This window comes from Macaca fascicularis, chromosome 11 (assembly GCF_037993035.2).
Source record: "Macaca fascicularis isolate 582-1 chromosome 11, T2T-MFA8v1.1".
Taxonomy (NCBI): domain Eukaryota; kingdom Metazoa; phylum Chordata; class Mammalia; order Primates; family Cercopithecidae; genus Macaca; species Macaca fascicularis.
Window position 1 is genome coordinate 110334604 of NC_088385.1, and position 22634 is coordinate 110357237.

General features: G+C 38.5%; 1 protein-coding gene across 5 annotated transcripts in view; it reads right to left on the minus strand.

The window, feature by feature from the left end:
* The window catches only part of C11H12orf42 (chromosome 11 C12orf42 homolog), a 193170-nt gene that overhangs the window by 109038 nt on the left and 61498 nt on the right, over positions 1 to 22634 (minus strand). The window contains exon 1 of one of the 5 annotated variants that reach the window (XM_065524723.2): positions 14283 to 14368. The exons of the other annotated variants lie outside the window; for them this stretch is intronic. Within the exon in view, the coding sequence (XP_065380795.1) occupies positions 14283 to 14288 (6 nt within the window). The 5' untranslated portion in view covers positions 14289 to 14368. Of the gene's footprint in view, positions 1 to 14282; positions 14369 to 22634 lie in introns of those variants that run through there. 5 annotated transcript variants of the gene reach the window in all.

A 22634-nucleotide genomic window follows, 5' to 3' on the forward strand; every position in this document is an offset into this window, starting at 1 on the left:
AAGGATCTCCTGTTCTATACTTTACATAATTCTGATTTTATCTTCTTTCAACTCAATGACCTTGAGAACTGACAGAGTTCTTCACCTCTGTTTTACTCTTCTAAACGTTGAATAGCATGCTTCAAAGCAAGCTTTGTAACTGAGTTAAATGTTTGTTTTTACACTAGTTTCACAAAAGATATTACAACTAGTATGTGCAAGGACAATGAATTGATGTTTTTTTATTAAGAGAAAGGGCCTATCCTTCCCCTATTTTCAAACACGGACTTTGATAATTTTGTCTTCACTCCATACCTTCCCTATGTCACTGTATTAAAAGCTATTTGAGGCCGGGCGCAGTGGCTCAAGCCTGTAATCCCAGCACTTTGGGAGGCTGAGAGGGGCGGATCACAAGGTCAGGAGATCGAGACCATCCTGGCTAACACGGTGAAACCCGTCTCTACTAAAAAAATACAAGAAAACTAGCCGGGTGTGGTGGCGGGCGCCTGTAGTCCCAGCTACTCGGGAGGCTGAGGTAGGAGAATGGCATAAACCTGGGAGCCAGAGCTTGCAGTGAGCTGAGATCCGGCCACTGCACTCCAGCCTGGGCGACAGAGTGAGACTCCATCTCAAAAAAAAAAAAAAAAACAAAAAAAACAAAAACCTATTTGAATATACTAGTCCAGGAAGAGTTTGTTTGAATACATAAATTACTCTCTTCAATATTCAGGAGATAGTCAACATTGCACATAAACTAAAAAGAGTAACATAGGCATAACTTCCCTCTTCTATCTCTGAAATATGAACAATACTTGAGTAATTTTAATGTGAAAATCCCCCCACTAAACAGTGGCAAAGTTCGTATGCTGTAAGTGATTTAAAGGGTAAACCTAATTATCTTGTAGCACTAACCAGTCTCTCTCCCTCTTCTCTCGTATTGCTCTCATCCAAACCATTCCCTAAAATGACCTGAACTGATCTTCCCAAAGAATAATTAAACTTCATGTTATTTTCCCTGCTCATAAATCACCAGAGGTTCTTCATACTCCTCCATTTGGCACTTAAGAGCTTCAGCTCCTTTATCCAAACCATCTTTCAGCCTTAGCCTCCATATTCCCCTGCACACACCTTTTCACACACCTCACTGTTCACTTTGCACTTTACACTTTCCCATGTGTATGGCAGCATCCATACTTTGTCTCTTGCCTTCCACTCTCTTCTCTCCTATCTGCATCCAGGTCCCAATCTTAATTACTGAAGAGACTGCTATTAACCTTTAAGCACTTTTAGAAGAGAAACTATCTTAATTATTTTTGAATCCTCTCAGTAACTGGAAAGTTATACTAGGTAGATGTTTGTACAAGGTTTGCCAGTTAGATAAATGGATGGATGCAGAAATGGATAGGATAAGAAGTGGATGGACCGATGAGTGAGTGGATAGAAAGATAATGAATCAATGGATAAATGGGTGAAGGTATGCAGGAGTCAATGGTTAGATTAATTAATGAATGGCATTATTAACATGAGACTTAAGTAACAGAAACCAGATTTTATCAAGTTAGTTGACACTGAAGAATTCTGGCAAAGAATATCCATTAACTCTTAATTCTGTCTAATTCAACTTTGTTCACAAAGACATTTTTAAAAGATAACTTTGCTATTCTACCCTATGGCCAAGAGTTATTTAGAATAACTTCTTATTTCTACAACTAACATAGAAATGGTATTTAAATTAACCTCAAACCAGATCTATTTCTAAAGTACTACCTAACCAAATCCTCCTCCTTTTGCTGACTGGAGAAATATTTGCTCTTAATGGAGTAATCCTCACATCGGAAAAATTCAGGGTTTTGGAATCATCAATTCATGAATACAGGTCTCCTAGAATCCAAATCAAAGGACATGAAAGCCAGGTACCAGCAGGCATGCCCTCTTCTTAGATAGGATCATATAGCCTACTCTTATCTAACATATAATGCTAAGAAGATAATCTGATCTCCAACAAGCCCCAGATCATGAGCAGCTACTGTGATACAGGAAGAGGAGCCAGTTTAAACCAGTGTAATCACTGCAATAAACACTAACAGTTTATAATCAACAGATAAGCCCCCCCCAAAAAAAGGCTTTTAAAACTGTTTAGGAAGCTCATTTTCTGTATGTAACATTCCGTTATTTATTTATTTATTTATTTATTTTTTTGGTAGCTATATTACACAGTTTGCTTATCTTATATCTACTATTGACAAAGGTCTGCAGTTCTTTCCACATGTGCTTCTGGTAGTCTCAGCCCATCAGGGAAAAAGAATTAAACAGATGAGTCCTGAACAGCTGTACTAGAGGGGAAAAATCTAAGTCAGTCTCAGGATATATGGGAAGCTCCCCAAAGAAAGCGTCATCCAAACTTAGATCTAGATGAAAGTTAAATGAGAATATGAGGTATGGCAGGAAGGGCTGCACGCACAAAGGCTATCATCTTTCAATGCTGGTACATTCAGAGAACCACAGGGAGTTCAGTGAGATGGCAATCTAAGGAGGAAACAAAGTTTAAGGCAGATAAAAGCAGGAGAGGAAGCAGGGTTGAGATGGCAAAGAACCTTAAAAAAAAATTGTAAAGGAGTTTTGAATTTATTCTGAAGGCAATAAGGAGTCATCAGGTTTTAAACAAAGGTATAAATTTTTAAGCCAAGATATGTTTTATACTTGATCTTAGCCAAAAGTGGTCCAAGATAGGTTTTAGAAAGGTCACCTTGGGCCCCAGGTGGAAGTCGCATGGGATAAAACAGACTAGAGGAGAATCGGGACATAGAGGGAGATGGGTGACGAGATAGGAAGCAGTGGGGAAGACAAGTCCTTCACCTCCCCAGGGCTGCTCCTATAATCCAGTCTAACCTACCATGGACCATGGTGGTGATGGCTATAAAGACCAGTGACTCCAACTCTCTGAATGTCCCTAAACAGAGTCCCCCATGCTGGACTCTCAAATTCTCCAACTCTGCTCTGCACACTTGCCAGTCCTTCAGACCTATTTGTGTCCACTCCTTTAACTAAACCTGACGTCCTCAGCTTGACCTTGGTCTTTCTGAGAATATTAGCTCAGAATCACCCTCCAGTCATTTCCATTTCTGGCCGCCTTGGGTGGATACCTTGTCATAGCTCTGCTTCCTGGGGCCCAAACCCTGATATTATTTGCCTCCAGTTTCAATCAAGCAGGGGCTTTATACAGAAGGTTTTCTGCCACAAAACTAAATGTGTGCAAAGGGATTTCTATAACAAAAATTTCCATAACTGTGATTAATTGTATAAAATTATGTAACAATACTATAGTTGTTTTGTATAAACAATAATTGGCTGTTATATTAACGTGTGACCAAATAAATGATATGGATATCATATAAAATTGCATTTTTAAAACCATTTCTTTAGAAAGGAAATGTTACAGAGGGGAAAAGTTGTATTGTCCTACATAGGCATACTTTTACATAGTTGTTTTCATTGTAAACATATGTTTTTTCAATGTAACATTATATTGTAGATATTTTGTAATTGCTACAGCTTGATAATTAACATTTCAAACAACCTGGTTTTGTCTGCTTAGGTGGGTTTGCAGTATCCCTCTAACTGAATCCTTTGTACTTACAAAAACAACCCTAGGAAAAGTACACACTGGGGGCTTCTTTCCTTTGAAGATTCTTTAGAAGACTTGGAAATCTTGCAAACTGCCATGTGAGGACGTGGATACCGAGATCTTTGCTAAGTTGTACACTCACGATGAGCTTCCAGTTTTGTCCCTCTCCTTTTGCCTTCTGTACCCCTTTATTGCTCATCAATTGTCTGCTTGTGTCAGCACTTCCCTTTCTAATGCAAACTCTCTAAGGCACTGATTCTCAAACTTTGCATGTTTCACATTTCTTTCTTTCTTTTTTTTTTTTTTTTTTTTTTGAGACGGAGTCTTGCTCTGTCTCCCACGCTGGAGTGCAATGTCATGATCTCCACTCACTGCAACTTCTGCCTCCCTGGTTCACGTGATTCTCCTCCCTAAGCCTCCCAAGTAACTTGGATTACAGGCGCACACCACCACACCCAGTTACTTTTTTGTATTTTTAGTAGAGACAGGGTTTCACTATGTTGGCCAGACTGGTCTCAACTTCCTGACCTCGTGATCCGCCTACCTCAGCCTCCCAAAGTGCCGGGATTACAGGCGTGAGTCACGGCGCCAGGCCTGCATGTTCCTTTTGCACTATACACATTGTAGATTAACATGACCATTGGATTATTTGTGGTTATGAATAATTCCCAGCAAAACAGCATTAATTTCACTATTTCTTCCCACTCAAGAAAGCATATTATGAAGTGAGAAGACAGTGAATCTATTCTTACACATTTTTAAAATATTTTCAAAATCTTGTACTTTATTGTACAAGTTACTAACAAAAATACCTTTAAGTAATCACAGTGCACCAATATGAGAAGATTGTGTGGTTGGGAATGATGTCCTGGGGACCAACAAGCCTGTCTTACTCATCTTTGCAACTTCTGTCTCACAGTGCCTAGCTTGCTACAGAGACACAAGAGGCCCAGGGACTAATGAGAAGGGAGAAAAAATAGAGAAGGGAAGAAGATAATGTAGAAGAGAGGAAAGGAGGCAAAGAGAAAAGTTAAACCAAATAAATATAAATGTAAGAATATTTTAAGGCTGGGTGCAGTGGCTCACGCTTGTAATCACAACTTTAGGAGGCCAAGGTGGGAGGATCTCTTGAGCCCAGGAGTTTGAGACCAGCATGGGCAACATCAGGAGACCCTGTCACTACAAAATAAAAAATATTACCTGAGTGTAGTGGTGTGTGCCTGTGGTCCCAGATACTCAGGAGGCTGAGTGAGAGGATCATTTGAATCTGGGAGGTTAAGGCTGCAGTGAGCCATAATCTCACCACTGCACTCCAGTCTGGGCAACAGAGCAAGACCTTGTCAATAAATATAAATAAATAAATAGATATCAGCATGATCAACTAGTAGCAAATGAACTAAATAAAACTCATAAAAAGAACTAATATTCCAGTAGAGTAGTAGTGTTTCAATACTATACTGTTCTAAAACAACTGTTATGAAACATACCGTTGGGCTATAATTCCCTCTCAGAACTGAGGAATAAAGATCTGATGTCTGCACAAGAGTGTGTGCAAAAGATACAAATTAACTGCTAAATTGTCAAGATAACAACTTTCCAGAAGGAATGACTAATAGCAAAATATTTCAATCCTATTCGCCTCTCTTATATTCCTGGTTACATTCATGTTCCTAATAATAACAATAATAATAAGATGGTCAGAAATTATATTATTTGTATCTAAAATGTATTCAGTGGAGCCAGAGGGATAGCTTTATGTATAATGAAGTATTGAACTTGATTAGACTCAGTATTGAATTATTAAATCGCTCCTTAAATAAAGAAAAGAGAGATGTTGTTCAGAAAAGCAACAATGGATAAATCTGATTGAAAGCCCTATTTTTGAGCAATCCCTTGTTCTATTCAAATCTCTTTAAATTCACTGAAATGAATTTGAGTCCTGTAAAGGTCATGACTCAAAAAAGAAAAACCCAAAATTGATTTAAAGGGGCTAATCAAGGAGGAGATTTGCAGTACTTTCAAGAAACAACCTTCTGAAATGGAAGAGAATTGGCCAACAATTCCATTTTACTGGGCCACACGTTAATATAACAGCCAATTATTGTTCAACAAAAGCAATATCCCAATTCATTCTTTTTCACAAGGTAACGACTCTGGCCTGTGAGTTGAGAAAATAAAATGATGGACTAGACACACGCCACAGAGGAAAAGTGTGGAGTAGGATTTGGGGCTTTTTACTGGATGCCGTACATTTCATTAGTGGTTCTGAGTCCCCTGCTGGGCTCTTATTTCTAAGCCTTTTGTGTGGGATTTTCCTTTTAAAATGATACCTCAATGCAAATGTCCCAGTGTAAGAAAACACTTAGCACATGTCTAAGAAACCTGTAGAATGGCCTTGGAAAGCATAGAAATTTTTTAAAGCAAAAATAAAGGACATAAAATGGAATATTTTAGACTGCCCTAGCAGGTGGGTATCTGGTGGTAGAAAACCAGCTCCAAAACAAGCAAGACTGTAACTGTAACAAGAAAAAATACACTTGTGTTCCAATAATCCCAACAAAATTAAATTGCAACCTGGGAACATTAAAAAAAAAAAAAAAAAAAAAAGGACACAACACCCTTCAAAAGAAAAATAAAACAATGCTCCCAAAATAGGCCCGATTATGTGGGTCACTGCATACTGTGTATTTCCCCTGTAGCATTTTATCGTGGTTACTGTTGCCAGGGGACACCTGATGCTCTCATTATATATGTTTGTCTTTCACATCCACATTGGAGCCAGTTTTTTTCCTTCGGTGCCCCCAGAACTGTAACAGAAATAAAAATAAGGAATGGACCCCATTATTACACAAATACCTACAAAGCAGAGGGAGTGACCCCCATGGGTCACCGTGTTGTCCCTAGAAGCATTGATGCCCTTGCCCTGGGCCCCCAGCCCTTTGTCACAGGGTCAAAGCCAGGACCTCAGCTGAGTATCCTCTGTGAAGAATTAACAAGTGTGACAATTTGTGGGCCCTCCCCCCTTGGCCCCTGGTCTGGCCTGCCTGAATGCTGTAAATAGAGACATCTGGATAGAGCCCTTTCACTGCAGTAATTGAAAATGAACACGGATCAAGTTCTGGCCTGTTGTATTCATAAATCTTGAGGCCTAATTACATTAAAGGGAAATCTAGGGCCCAGCACTATGGAAACTGCAGATTCTATCAGGCGCTTGAATCATGAATCTTTAAGATAAGTGGGTTTTCTCTCCCCACCCCACCCCCTACTCTTTAGTAGAGTTGAATGGGAAATTTTCAAATCAAGTCTTTCAGTATTAATGCACCAGGAAACTTCTGAGAAGATTTTATGCTCTACTGTTTGTACATGTGATTCCATTGCATGTTCACTGGGTGACATTTGCAGCATTCCTCAGAGCAGATCAACATTTTCAGGCTTAAAATTAGTCACATTTCTATGAGGAATGATGACAGACTTGACAGATATTTAAAATATGTTTTTCCCCCAAGTTGAGCAGAAAGAGCACGGCTCTAGTTAAAATGTAATGAGTTTCAAAAAAAGAATTATGGCAATTTAACATTCCAAATGAACTCAAAGCTCTCGGCATCCCCTGTAAAGATAACAAGTTGAGAATCTGACTCCAGAGTAGTTCTACTGAAATTTATAAATAACCCATCACATAAGTTTTTTATTGTTTAATATAAAAATTTATTTAGCTCTATTACCTGAAGATGGATTTCAAAGTAAATGCATGATGCTATTTTTCTGTTTATATTTTTCTTATAGTTTCGTGTATTGGATGATATTTGGGCCATTTTGGCAAATGAATGAATGGAGGACATTGCAACTTAACTTACTAGAAATGCATCTACACCAATCACCATGCAGAAGTGAAGCCTTTTGAGCACAAGCTCCAATGTGATTAAGATCCCCCTGCACATGGTGCCTCTTCCCATTTGTCACATGCCATGGGCACAAAATAAATGCTGTGGAGATGAGCTAATGAATCTACAAACTGAATCTGTATCTCTGGGGTCAGCTATAATAAGGAAAATATGTTGTTACTATCCTTTTGTCTTCATTCATTCGTGATGATTTCCTAGCAGCTAATAAGAAAATCACTGGGTATAAAAACATACCGAGTGGCTGGCAAGATGGCCGAATAGGAACAGCTCCGGCCTGCAACTTCCAGCAAGGTCAATACAGAAGGCGGGTGATTTCTGCATTTCCAACTGAGGTACCCAGCTCATCTCATTGAGACTGGTTAGACAGTGGGTGCAGCCCACGGAGGGCAAGCCAAAGCAGGGTGGGGCATTGCCTCACCTGGGAAGTGCAAGGGGTCAGGGAATTCCCTCCCCTAGCCAAGGGAAGTTGTAAGGGACTGTGCCTTGAGGAATAGTGCATTCCAGATACTATGCTTTTCCCATGGTCTTTGCAACCCACAGACCAGGAGATTCCCTTGGGTACCTACACTACCAGGGCCCTGGGTTTCAAGTACAAACTGGGCAGCCATTTGGGCAGACACAGAGCTGGCTGCAGGAGTTTTTTTGTTGTTTCATTCCCCAATGGTGCCTAGAACACCAGTGAGACAGAATCATTCACTCCCCTGGAAAGGGGGCTGAAGTCAGGGAGCCAAGTGATCTAGCTCACTGAGTCCCACCCCCACCATGGAGACCAGTAAGCCAAGATCCACTGGTTTGAAATTCTCGCTGTGGGCACAGAAGTCTGAAGTCAACCTGGGACACTCAAGCTTAGTGGGAGAGGGGTGTCCACCATTACTGAGGCTTGAATAGGTGGGTTTCCCCTCACAGTGTAAACAAAGCCACTAGGAAACAAAGCCACTGGGAAGTTCGAAGTGGGCAGAGTCCACCACAGCTCGGCAAAGCCACTGTAGCCAGACTGCCTCTCTAGATTCCTCCTCTCTAGGCAGGGCATCTCTGAAAGAAAGTCAGCAGCCCTAGTCAGGGGCTTATAGATAAAACTCCTATCTCCCTGGGACAGAGCACCTAGGGGAAGGGACAACTCTAGGTGCAGCTTCAGCCAACTTAAACATTCCTGCCTGCCAGCTTTGAAGAGAGCAGCGGATCTCTCAGCACAGCGCTTGAGCTATGCTAAGGGACAGATTGCCTCCTCAAGTGGGTCCCTGCCCCCCGTGCCTGCTGACTGGGAGACACCTCCCAGCAGGGGTCGATAGGCACCGCATACAGGAGAGCTCCAGCTGGCATCTGGCAGGTGCCCTTCTGGGACAAAGCTTCCAGAGGAAGGAACAGACAGCAATGTTTGCTGTTCTGCAGCCTCTGCTGGTGATACTCAAGCAAACAGGGTCTGGAGTGGACCTCCAGCAAACTCCAGCAGACCTGCAGCAGAGGGGGCCTCACTGTTAGAAGGAAAAGTAACAAGCAGAAAGGAATAGCATCAACATCAACAAAAAGGATGTCCACATAAAAACCCCATCTGAAGGTCACCAGCATCAAAGATTAAAGGTAGATAAATCCATGAAGATGAGGAAAAACCAGCCTCAAAAGGCTGAAAATTCCAAAAACCAGAACATCTCTTCTCCTCCAAAGGATCACAACTCCTCACCATCAAGGGAAAAAAACTTGATGGAGAATGACTTTGACGAACTGACAGAAAAAGGTGGATAATAACAAATTCCTCCAAGCTAAAGAAGCATGTTCTAACCCAATGAAAGGAGCTAAGAACCTTGAAAAAATGTTAGAGGAATTGCTAACTAGAAAAACCAGTTTAGAGAAAAATGTAAATGACCTGATGGAGCTGAAAAACAGCATGAGAACTTTGCGAAGCATATACTAGTATCAAAGCTGAATTAAGTGGAAGAAACAATATCAGAGATAGAAGATCGACTTAATGAAATAAAGTGTGAAGACAAGATTAGAGAAAAAAGAATGAAAAGGAACAAACAAAGCCTCCAAGAAATATGGGACTATATGAAAAGACCAAATCTACGTTTGATTGGTATACCTGAAAGTGACGGGGAGAATGGAACCAAGTTGGAAAACACTCTTCAGGATATTATCCAGAAGAACTTCCCCAACCTAGGAAGACATGCCAACATTCAAATTCAGGAAATACAGAGAACACCACATGGATACTCCTTGAGAAGAGCAACCCCAAGACACATAATTGTCAGACTCACCAAGGTTGAAATGAAGGAAAAAATGTTAAGGGAAGCCAGAAAGGTCAAGTTACCCACAAAGGGAAGTTCATCAGACTAACAGCAAATCTCTCAGCAGAAACCCTATAAGCCAGAAGAGAGTGGTGGCAGTTATTCAACATTCTTAAAGAAAAGAATTTTCAACCCAGAATTTTATATCCAGCCAAACTAAGCTTCATAAGCGAAGGAGAAATGGAATCCTTTACAGACAAGAAAATGCTGAGAGATTTTTGTTACCACCAGGCCTGTCTTACAAGAGCTCCTAAAGAAAGCACTAAATATGGAAAGGAAAAACCGGTACCAGCCACTGCAAAAACATACCAAATTGTAAAGACCATCAACACTATGAATAAACTGCATCAACTAACAGACAAAATAACCAGTTAGCATCATAATTACAGGATCAAATTCACACATAATATTAACCTTAAATGTAAATGGGCTAAATACCCCAATTAAAAGACACAGACTGGCAAATTGGATTAAGAGTCAAGACCCATCCGTGTGCTGTATTCAGAAACCCATCTCACGTGCAAAGACACACATAGGCTCAAAATAAAGGGATGAATATTTAACAAGCAAATGGAAAGCAAAAAAAAGAGCAGGGATTGCAATCCTAGTCTCTGATAAAATAGACATTAAACCAAAAAAGATTAAAGAAAAAAAAGACGGGCATTATATCATGGTAATGGGATCAATGCAACAAGTAGAGCTAACTATCTTATATATATATGCACCCAATACAGGAGCACCCAGATTCATAAAGCAAGTTCTTAGAGACTTACAAAGAGATTTACACTCCCACACAATAATAGTGGGAGACTTTAACACCCCACTGTCAATATTAAACAGATCAATGAGACAGAAAATTAACAAGGATATTCAGGACTTGAACTCAGCTCTGGACCAAGCAGACCTAATAGACATCCACAGAACTCTCCACTCCAAATCAACAGAATATACATTCTCCTCAGCACCTCATCATACATATTCTAAAATTGATCACATAATTGGAAGTAAAACACTCCTCAGCAAATGCAAAAGAATGGAAATCATAACGAACAGTCTCTCAGACCACAGTGCAATCAAATTAGAACTCAGGATTAAGAAACTCACTCAAAACCGCACAACTACATGGAAACTGAACAAACTGCTCCTGAATGACTACTGGGTAAATAACAAAATTAAGGCAGAAATAAATAAACTCTTTGAAATCAGTGAGAACAAAGACATAACATACCAGAATCTCTGGGACAGAGCTAAAGGAGTGTTTAGAGGGAAATTTATAGCACTAAATGCACACATAAGAAAGCAGGAAAGATCTAAAATCAACGCCCTAATATCACAATTAAAAGAACTAGAGAAGCAAGAGCAAACAAAGTCAAAAGCTAGCAGAAGGCAAGAAATAACTAAGATCAGAGCAGAACTGAAGGAGAGAGAGACACGAAAAACCCTTCAAAAAATCCATGAATCCAGAAGCTGATTTTTTGAAAGATTAGCAAAATAAATAGACCACTATCTAGGCTAATAAAGAAGAAAAGAGAGAAGAATCAAACAGACACAATAAAAAATGATAAAGGGGATATCACCACTGATTCCACAGAAATACAAACTACATCAGAGAATACTATAAATACCTCTACAAAAATAAACTAGAAAATCTAGAAGAAATGGATAAATTTCTGGACACATACACCCTCCCAAACTAAATTAGGAAGAAGTCGAATCCCTGAATAGACCAATAACAAGTTCTGAAGTTGAGGCAGTAATTAATAGCCTACAAACCAAAAAAAAGTCCAGGACCAGATGGATTCACAGCCTTATTCCACTAGAGGTACAAAGATGAGCTGGTACCATTCCTTCTGAAACTATTCCAAACAACAGAAAAAGAGGGACTCCTCCCTAACTCATTGTATGAGGCCAATGTCATCCTGATACCAAAACCTGGCAGAGACACAACAAAAAAAGAAAATTTCAGGTCAATATCCCTGATGAACATTAATGCGAAAATCCTCAATAAAATACTGGCAAACCAAATCCAGCAGCACATCTAAAAGGTTATCCACCATAATCAAGTCAGCTTCATCCCTGGGATGCAAGGCTGGTTCAACATACACAAATCAATAAACGTAATCCATCACATAAACAGAACCAGTGACAAAAACCACATGATTATTTCAATAGATGCAGAAAAGGCCTTTGATATAATTCAATACCCCTCCATGCTAAAAACTCTCAATAAACTTTAGGTATTGATGGAGCCTATCTCAAAATAATAAGAGCTATTTATGACAAACCCACAGCCAATATCATACTGAATGAGCAAAAGCTAGAAGCATTCCCTCTGAAAACCGGCACAAGACAAGGATGCCCTCTCTCACCACTCCTATTCAACATAGTATTGGAAGTTCTGGCCAAGGCAATCAGGCAAGAGGAAAAAAAAAGGGTGTTTAAATAGGAAGAGAGGAAGTCATATAATCTGTTTGCAGATAACATGATTGTATATTTAGAAAACCCCATCGTCTCAGCCCAAAATTTCCTTAAGTTGATAAGCAACTTCAGCAAAGTCTCAGGATACAAAAATCAATGTACAAAAATCACAGGCATTCCTATACACCAATAATAGACAAACAGAGAGCCAAATCATGAGTGAACTCCTATTCACAACTGCTACAAAGAGAATAAAATACCTAGGAATACAACTTTCAAGGGATGTGAAGGACCTCTTCAAGGAGAACTACAAACCACGGCTCAAGGAAATAAGAAAGGACACAAACAAATGGAAAAACATTCCATGCTCATGGATAGGAAGAATCAATATCATGAAAATGGCCATACTGCCCAAAGTAATTTATCGATTTAATGCTATCCCCATCAAGCTACCATTGACTTTCTTCACAGAATTAGAAAAAACTACTTTAAATTTCATATGGAACCAAAAAGGAGCCCGTATAGCCAAGACAACCCTAAGCAAAAAGAGCAAAGCTGGAGGCATCATGACACCTGACTTCAAACTATACTACAAGCCTACAGTAACCAAAACAGCAGGGTCCTAGTACAAAAACAGATATATAGACCAATGGAACAGAACAGAGGCCTCAGAAATAATTCCACACATCTATAACCATCTGATGTTTGACAAACCTGACACAAACAAGCAATAGGGAAAGGATTCCCTATTGAATAAATGGTGTTGGGAAAACTGGTTAGCCATACGCAGAAAACTGAAACTGGACCCCTTACTTACATCTTATACAAAAATTAACTCAAGATGGATTAAAGACTTAAACATAAGATCTAAAACCATAAAAACTCTAGAAAAATAACCAAGGCAATACATTCAGGACATAGGCATGGGCAAAGACTTCATGACTAAAACACCAAAAGCAATGACAACAGAAGCCAAAATTAGCAAATGAGATCTAATTAAACTAAAGAGCTTCTGCACAGCAAAAGAAACTACCATCAGAGTGAACAGGCAACCTACAGAATGGGAGAAAATTTTTGCAATCTATCCATCTGACAAAGGGCTAATATCCAGAACAGGGAACTTAAACAAATTTACAAGAAAAACACAAACAATCCCATCAAAAAGTGGGCAAAGGATATGAACAGACACTTATCAAAAGAAGACATCTATGAGGCCAACAATCATATGAAGAAAAGCTCATCATCATCACTGGTCATTAGAGAAATGCAAATCAAAACCACAATGAGATATCATCTCACACCAGTTAGAATGGCGATCATTAAAAAGTCAAGAAACAACAGATGCTGGAGAGGATGTGGAGAAAAAGGAATGCTTTTACACTGTTGGTGAGAGTGTAAATTAGTTCAACCATTGTGGAAGACAGTGTGGTGATTCCTCAAGGATCTAGAACCAGAAATATCATTTGACCCAGCAATCCCATTAGTGGGTATATACCTAAAGGATTATAAATCATTCTACTATAAAGACACATGCACACATATGTTTATTGCAGCACTATTCACAATAGCAAAGACTTGGAACCAACCCAAATGCCCATCAATGATAGACTGGATAAAGAAAATGTGGCACATATACACCATGGAATAATATGCAGCCATAAAAAAGGATGAGTTCATGTCCTTTGCAGGGACACCATTATTCTCATCAAACTAACACAGGAACAGAAAACAAAACTCCGCATGTTCTCACTCGTAAGTGAGAGTTGAACAATAAGAACACATGGACACAGGGAGGGGAATATCACAAACTGGGGCCTGTTGGTGGGGGTGGGGAGATAGGGAAGGGATAGCATTAGGAGAAATACTTAATGTAGACAACGAGTTGATAGGTGCAGCAAACCACCATGGCACGTGTATACCTATGTAACAAACCTGCACGTTCTGAACACAAAGTATAATAATAAAAAAAAAATCAAGGTACTATGAGGAGAATATAATACTAGTTGACATTTGTCAAGAATATAATCTCTCAGACATTATGCTAGACTCTCCATAGATAATCTTCCAAATGCTCACCGGCATTCATCCAGGGAGATATCATTATTTCCATATTCTAGATTGGGAAGATGTGGCTCAGAGACATTAGGAGATCATGATCACACCTAAAAGTGATGGAGTTGAAAATTAAATAGAGGCCATTTTGACTCTAGAGTTTATATTATCTCCACAAAGTCATATGAATAGTTAACCTTTTATAAAAATCTACCCTTTATAAAACACTTTCCTATATGTCATGGATGGCAAAATATTGCAGTCAGACCATGACTCTGGGCTCAAATCCTGCATCCTGCACTTACTTGTTATGGCAACACAGGCAAGTTAACCTCTTTGGCCTCTTGAGCTCCTCATACTTAAAAGAGGAAATGGTACTGATAGTAATAATGAAAGCCAACTATGAGGGTCATTTTGAAGATGAAATGAGACAATATACACATATGCATGACATACCCTGGCCCACAATAAGTGCTTAAGAAATAATCACTGTATCATTATTCTGTCATTCACACAAGCTTTTAATGAGTATTTTCTATTATGATTTGACTTTCTAGAAACCTCTTAATATTAGCAGCAGACGTATCCAAGTCACACAGCACCAAAGTATGCTAGTGGCAGTGAATCCCTACAGGTCTGCAGCAACCTCAATTCTTGCCTCCTCAGGAGAAAGAATTTAACTGAGGGGCATAAGGCAGGAGAGAAGGAGGCAGGTTTTAGAGCAGGAGTGAATGTTTCTTTTAAAAACTTTAGCGCAAGAATGAAAGGAAGTACAGTACACTTGGAAGAAGGTCAAGCAGGCAACCTAAGAGATCGAGTGCACAGTTTGACCTTTAACTTGGGGTATTATATGTTGGCATGCTTCTGGGGTTGCATTACTTCTCCCCTGATTATTCCCTTGGGGTGGGCTGTCCACATGTGTAGTGTGTTTACTGGAGTTGTACACATGCTCACTTGAGGCATTCTTCCCTTACCAGTCAAGTGTTCCTATAAGGTCATACACCAGTTAAGCTCGGCCATTTGGCCTCTTGGTAAGCATGCTTAACCCCACTTACCCAGCTCCTGAGATCTTACCCACAAGATGCTTATCACCAGCCTTAGGTGTTTTTATCTATTGGAAGACTGCTTTTCCCTGGCACCAGCTGCGACTTATTATTATTTTAGAGAGGCAGTTCAACAACCGCCTGACCATCGCTTGATGCTTGCTGACACTCCTGGTTGGCAGCTGCTAGGGGGGCCCTCTCCTACCCTGCTCATATCTGACTTGTTACCTACTGTAACATTAATAAACACTTTCTAGAACTTTATTTGGTGTGCTGAAGAATTCATGACATACAATAGGAGGTTTCTGCTCTCTAAAGAGGCTTGCTGTCTAATGAGAGAGAAAATATGTAATACTCTTACTCTATGTTATGGGCTGAATTGTGCCTCTCTCCCAAATTCACATGTTGAAGTCCTCTCCAGTACTTCCGGTTGTGACTATTTAGAGATAGGGGTCTTTAAAGAGGTAATTAAGGTTAGATGAGGTGGTACAGGTGGGTCCTAATCCAATATGCCTGGCATCCTCGTATGAAGAGATTAGGACACAGACACGCACACAGAGGGATGACCATGTGAGGGCACAGCAAGAAGGTGGCCATCTGCAGGACAGAGGCCTCAGAAGGAATCAAACCTGCCAGCACCTTGATCTTGGACTTCCAGCCTCCAGAACCGCAAGAAAATAAATGTCTATTGTTTAAGCCATCCAGTCTGCGGTATTTTTTATGGCAGCATAAGCAAACTAATACACTATACAAAATAGATTAAAACCATAAAGAAAAAGCAACCAGAAGCCCAGGACTCCCAGTGAAATATAAACTTTCTTTACATTCCACACTATGCAGTAATTGTTAACTTACTCCTCTGTATTACCCAGGCCATAGCTTCCCAGCAGTAGGATATAGATACATTTGCTGCTGTGTCCCAGCACCTAGCACGATTCCTGGCCCCCAATAAATATTCACTACATAATAAAACCATGAGAAATTCTTTCACCTTCCTTTCCTATGTTTTATTGTAACCAAATAGTTGATGAAAAAAAAGTTCTTCTTTATACAAATACTGTACCTAATAAATTGCAGAAGGAATGATAAAATGCAAAAGTGGAGCTAGCACAATTATTAATGAATTATGAATGAGGAATTCACAAGGAAAGCATCATAGTGACACCATTTGAACTCATTGATCAACCTCAGGATATATAAAATGGGGAGAGATCAATTTTATGTGCCTCATAATATGATGCAACAAGAAGGATACGGCAACATCTCTGAAGCACAATTTCCTAACACTTGTACCAGCATCTAATTGAATCTGTGGATCTAACTACCCATTTGAAAAATGATAGGGAATAGAAGAACAAGTTAAAGACACAGCAAAATCCAGGAAATGGGAGGGACATTTACAAAGAAATTACCTATTTTCTCTAACAAAAGAGTGGTATGGGTTGAAGGAACCCATTGTCATAAAACACATGTGAACTTAAGACACATAACAACATATGCAGAATGTGCAGCTTGTTCAGATTGTGACTCAATTTTACCAAGTGCAAAAGTGAAATGTTTGAGACAATCTTGGAAACAGAAATATGGACTAAATTGCATTGATGAATGACTTAATTTTGCTTGACATAATAATAGCACGGCCAATATATGGAAACATAGAGATGTAAATTTAGATATGTATATAAATAGCCTTACCAACTAATAATGCATCCTGAAGAATTTGTGAATAAAATGGCATGATGTTTGAGAATTTCTATAAGAGTTTTAAAACTAACTTGATTCTCTTAAATGCTCTATCAAACATGGCAGGTTTTGTTTTGTTTTTTAAAATGAAGACATTGGTAACCCAATTCTCTTGGTTAAGAGGCTTGCCAAGGTCACTCAGTCAGGAAATGGCAGGACCAGTTTCTTCAAACTCCTACTCTGGTACAAGTGGGTACTTCACCATAGACCCCTAACTTCAAGAAAGGAAAATAGAGGCATAAATTTTAAACTAACATTTGTTATTATGCAACTAGTCTTGTTGAGTGTTTTATGTCCACTACGAACCCATGAGATATGTGCTATTAGACCCATTCTGCAGATGAACCAGAACTCAAAGAGGTTATGTGATTTGTCAAGAGTGGCACAGGATTAAAACCCAGAATGGCCTAACTCCATTTCAAATGAGGTACAACACCACACCATGGCTCCCCTCTTGGAGAACTGCAATGTACAGTAGTTTAGGCCAAGTTCTACAGTGAAAAAAAAAAGTGTTTAAATTCCTTCACCAATCATTTCTCAACCTCTGACCATGGAACCTTTCTTTTACACTTAGCATCTATTAAGTTTGCATGTGACCACAGGGTACACAAGAATTGCTTCAAGCTAATAATGGGTGAAATCTTACTGTATTTCTGCTATGTTTGAATGTGGGAATATTAACACATGTCATAATTATTACTAAAAAATAAACTACTTTTCATTTACATAGCAAAAAGTTAACTACATATGGCCAGCATCATTTTTAATTGATAAGCACCAATTTTACTCTGTCAAAAAGCAAATATTGTTTCCTCCCTAGTTGGACTCCTAAGTATTGTATTTTCCAAATAGCCCATGAGGTTTGAGGCACCCTTCCCCAACTCAAGCTTATTAGAAAGTTTATTTCCTAGACTAGTGGACAGAGAAGGGGAAGGAAAGTTACATTTTGCCAAATGACCTCATGATTTAATGGCACTGGTAATACTAATACAAGCTCAAGCCTTTTGGCCAAATTTTGCAAAACTGGTTGAGGTATTTTTTCCTGTAGATATAAAACCTTCAAACTGAAACTGATCATTAAAAGGAAAAGGAAAACTAAGCAACAATTTCAAACTGGGCTATTTTAAGAAATGCCTTCTTCACATAACCAAAAATTTCTCACCTCTTCCTTCCCTCCATGAGTATTTTTGCACTCATTTCTGAACTCGGACATCTCTGTGGATCTGACACACAGGAGCAGCAGCCTACAAGGCAGTGAGCAGCACCTAATGGAGTTGGGTACGAATGACTGAAGCTCACCAAAGGAGGGTCCTCAAAAGCAGCAGTGGTGAGATGAGGGTTGGGGGAAAATGGAAAGCAAGCCCTGTCTTCAAGATGTGCAGAACAATATCCTTTCTCTCTCAGGTCTGGCATCATATGAGCAAATGTGAGCAAATGTGAAAACCAGAAATGTGTTCTCAAATGACAGAAACTTCTCTTGAGAAAAGGGGAAATGTGAATCCAGTTTAAAGAAAACTCAATCATTAAAGACAAATTAATTTCTCTTAGAAATCAAAAATCTGGCCCCAGCGTGGTGGCTCATCTCTGTAATCCCAACACTTTGGGAAGTCAAGGCTGAAAGACAGATTGAAGCCAGGCATTCAAGACCAGCCTGGTCAACATAGTGAGACCTCATCTCTACAAAAAATTAAAAAATTAGCTAGGCTTGGTGGTGTGCACCTGTAGTCCCAGCTAGTCAGGAGGCTGAAGTGGGAGGGTCACTTGAGCCCAGGAGTTTGAAGTTACAGTGAGTTATGAACACACCACTACACTCCAGCCTGAGTGACAGAGGGAGACTCCATCTCAAAAAAAAAATAAATAAAGTCAAAAATCTGCATCATAACCTTCAAAATGTCCACCAAAATTTTCACATGTAAATTCTTCTCCACTTTTACAACTTTCCCTTGCCTGCTCTCAGTGTTAACATTTTATAGCATCACTTTTATGATGAAATTCCACATTATGAAATCTGACATACCTACATTTCTCTAGATATTTACAATGAGATAATGCCAGCAACTAACCATAACCAGTGTGCATGCACGGCTGTTAGTTCTTCACAAAAGCAAGGAGCAATATGATTGATGATCTCACATCTACTTTTTGGTCTCACAGTCTTGCAGGGATGACAGTTGTGTGTACAATGACATTTGCACGCACTGGACAGCACAGATGTGCAAGTCAACAACAGGTTGCTGGTTTGGGTATCTAAGACCTTCGCAGACTGAAGACAAGGAGGCTTCCCTTGCAAAACCTTATCATTGACATTCCCACCTAACAAATGGGGCCTTAGCCTATTCTATCATTGCACCTTCCTGCTGCAATCTATATCAGCACTCCATTCTGCCAGTTCCCTGTACATCCTGACACAGCCTCTTTTATTCCCATCCTGATAAACACTGCATTATTATTTTTTAACAAATCACCAAATCACAGGGCTTTATGATCAGAACAATGTAGATAATAAAACTCTTGAATTAACAAATAATACATTGTTTTCTATGTGTCAGACACTGCACTACATGCTTTCCATGTGTCATACATAGATCTTTTTAAAAAGAAAAGAGTAAATGAATGAAAGAATATATGTATTAAAGAGTAAAAAAAATGTAATTTTTCAAATTGTTTAAAAGGGAGATAACTTTGGAAATTATACATTCTCTCTCAATCATTCATTCAACAAATATTTATTTTATTTAATGCCTATTAGATACTAGGCTTTGCCCCACGTTCTGAGAACAAAGTAGTAAACGGCAGGTGCTCTAAGCAGATTACAGTCAAATGGAGAGAGTTACCACACGGAAGAGTGAACTGAAGTCTTGAGTTTCAGGCAGCAAGGAGGTGCATGTCTAGTAACTTATATATATTAGAATAAACTGAAATCAAACAGCACAAGTTTCATCTTTTCAAACACCTAGACAGAGAATGTTAACTATTGCTGAATATTTCGTCGAGATAATTTTATTGCTCATCTATGACTGACAGGTGCCAGCAATTTTATGTTGTAGAGAAGAACAACAAAGGCAGAAGAGGAAACTGATACAGAATGAGCCCCCAACCAGCGGCCCAGAACTCTGCCAGATGTTTTTATGTTCATTATCTTAGTCAATATTCATTGATCTTCTAAGCCTGATGTTTCCTCCATATTGCAAATAAGGAAAATTAGTGCACTCTAGAGTTTAGGTAACTTTTCTTAGACAATCTGCTAGTGGGTGGCAGAGATGAGATTAAATCCCAAGACTCTCACTCCACACTCCCCACTGAAGACTATAGTGAATGGAAGAGCACAAGCCTCCTCTAACCCTCGGCAATTCTGATTTTTGCCATGCCAAAAAACATAAATTTTTAGGTGAAATCTCTTTATTTTTTTCAATTAGCGATAATTCAAAAAATTAAAAATATGCTGCAGGTCAAACAAAATATATCTGTAATCAAATGTTGAAGTCATTCATTTGAAACCTCTGCTTGGCAGTGTTTTTCTCCACTGAGGTTACCCAGCTGAGCAGGGTTGGCACATACCACAAAGGGTACAAAAAGGCCGTGCAAGAAGTCATGTTGAGTTGAGTTCAGACATAAGCTTATTTTCTTCAGGGTGTAGGAAGAGAAAGAGACTAAACACTTTATAGATGATATCAAATTGGATGGGTGAGGCTAAGTCCTCGAAATGTAAAACTGAAATTTTAATTACCTATTTCCAGATTTTACGTTGTACATTTTTTTAACATGTTAATGTTTCTAAAACCTGTATCTTATCACCAATGTCAAATAAAAATTCTTTACTTGTGCCGTTTGTCTCCTTTTCTTGGGTTACGTATGCCAAAGGTTTATTTTATTGTTTTTTTACAAAAACTCATTTTTGGTTTTATGGATCAACTTTACCGTTTGTTTTCCATTTTAATAATTTATTTTATCTTTACTAATTATAATTATTAATGCAAAATTTGTTATTAATTTGCTAGCTTCTTAAGTTGAAAGCTTAGTTCATTTTTATACTGTTTGTTGTTTCTAAATAAAATACATGTAAAGGTCTACATTTTTCCCTGGGCTCCACATGGGGTTAGTGGGTTTCATAGGTTCATATAAAGGGCTTTCTTCTGTTGTTTTTTAGTTCTTAGTTTGTAACTTCTAAATAAATATTTAAAGTAAAATTAGAAGCATTTTAAACATTATTTATTGTATAATTCTGCCATCAATGTGGCCTATATAATATCAACTTTTTGAAATGTATTAAAATTTCCTTTTTGTGTAGTATGTGAGTTAACTTGGTAAAATTTTCCAAGTATATTTTTAAATAATGTTATTCTCCATTTCTATTTGTATTTGCACACAGTCACATGTGTAAGTACGTACTTGTAAATTGTGTTAGTTCTATCTTCTGTGGCCATACTCATATTTGTCTAATTGATTCATTTGTTTCTGAAAGATGTGTGTTAAAGACTTAACTAGAATTTGAATTAGTTTCTCTGTATAAGATTGTATAATTACTTGCACAAATAAGCAAGTTCTCTTCTTCTTTGTAAGTTTTTGATGTATACACACACACATATAAGTTATGTTGACTATCATACCTTCTTTAGTAATTAATCCTTTTATCAATATCATATTTTCCCCCTTTCTTTTTTGTCTTTTGCATTGAAATCTATTTTACCTTAAATTAATATTGCTATACCACTTTCTTTGTTACATGCCTTGAGATATTTCTTCTACTTCTTGAATATATTTTTGATATTTTAAATATAAAATACTTGATTATGAAAAAGAACATATGTAGATATCCATAAGTAATAAACCATAAATATAAACATACATGAACCCACAATCCAAAGTATTAAAAAAAAATGTTACCAATCATGTTGATACTTCCTGAGTACTTCTTGCCAATCTGTGCTTATCTCCCATACCGTCTCTCAGGGGTAGACACTATGTGAGTTTGTTTCTTATCATTCTCTTCCCCTCAACCTATGGGATCTGACACTATCTCCAGGTAGATGATGTCAGTATTGAATTGGAGGAAACCCAGCTGGTGTCCACTGCATAACTGATTGCTTGTTTGTTGGTGGGGAAAAATCCCACATGTTTCATCTGTGTTGATTGTTGTGGTGTGAGAGCAGAGGAAAAACAGTTTTTTCAACTCAATACCATATAATATCAAATTGTTTCTCCAACTAGTTGTACAAATTTGTACCGGTTCTAACTGTTCCATGTCCTCACCAACATTTCATTTACTTTTTTTGGGCTTTTGGGGGGTTTTTTGGTGTGACTGCTGCTATCTCATTTTGAATTTAGTTTGCATTTTCTTGATTCACTAATGAGAACGAGTATCTTCACATGCTGACTGGCCATCAGCATAGGTTATTCTGTAAAATGCTTGTGCAAGTCCTTTCCCATTTTCCTATTGTGGTTTGCTTTTTTTATAAAGAGTTATTTATGTGCCCTAGATATTCCTTCTGGATTATATGTATTGCAAATATTCTCTCCCATTTGGAGCTTTCCCATTATTTTGTTTTCCTTATGATGCTTAAATGAATGGAATCCATTCTTTATGTACTAT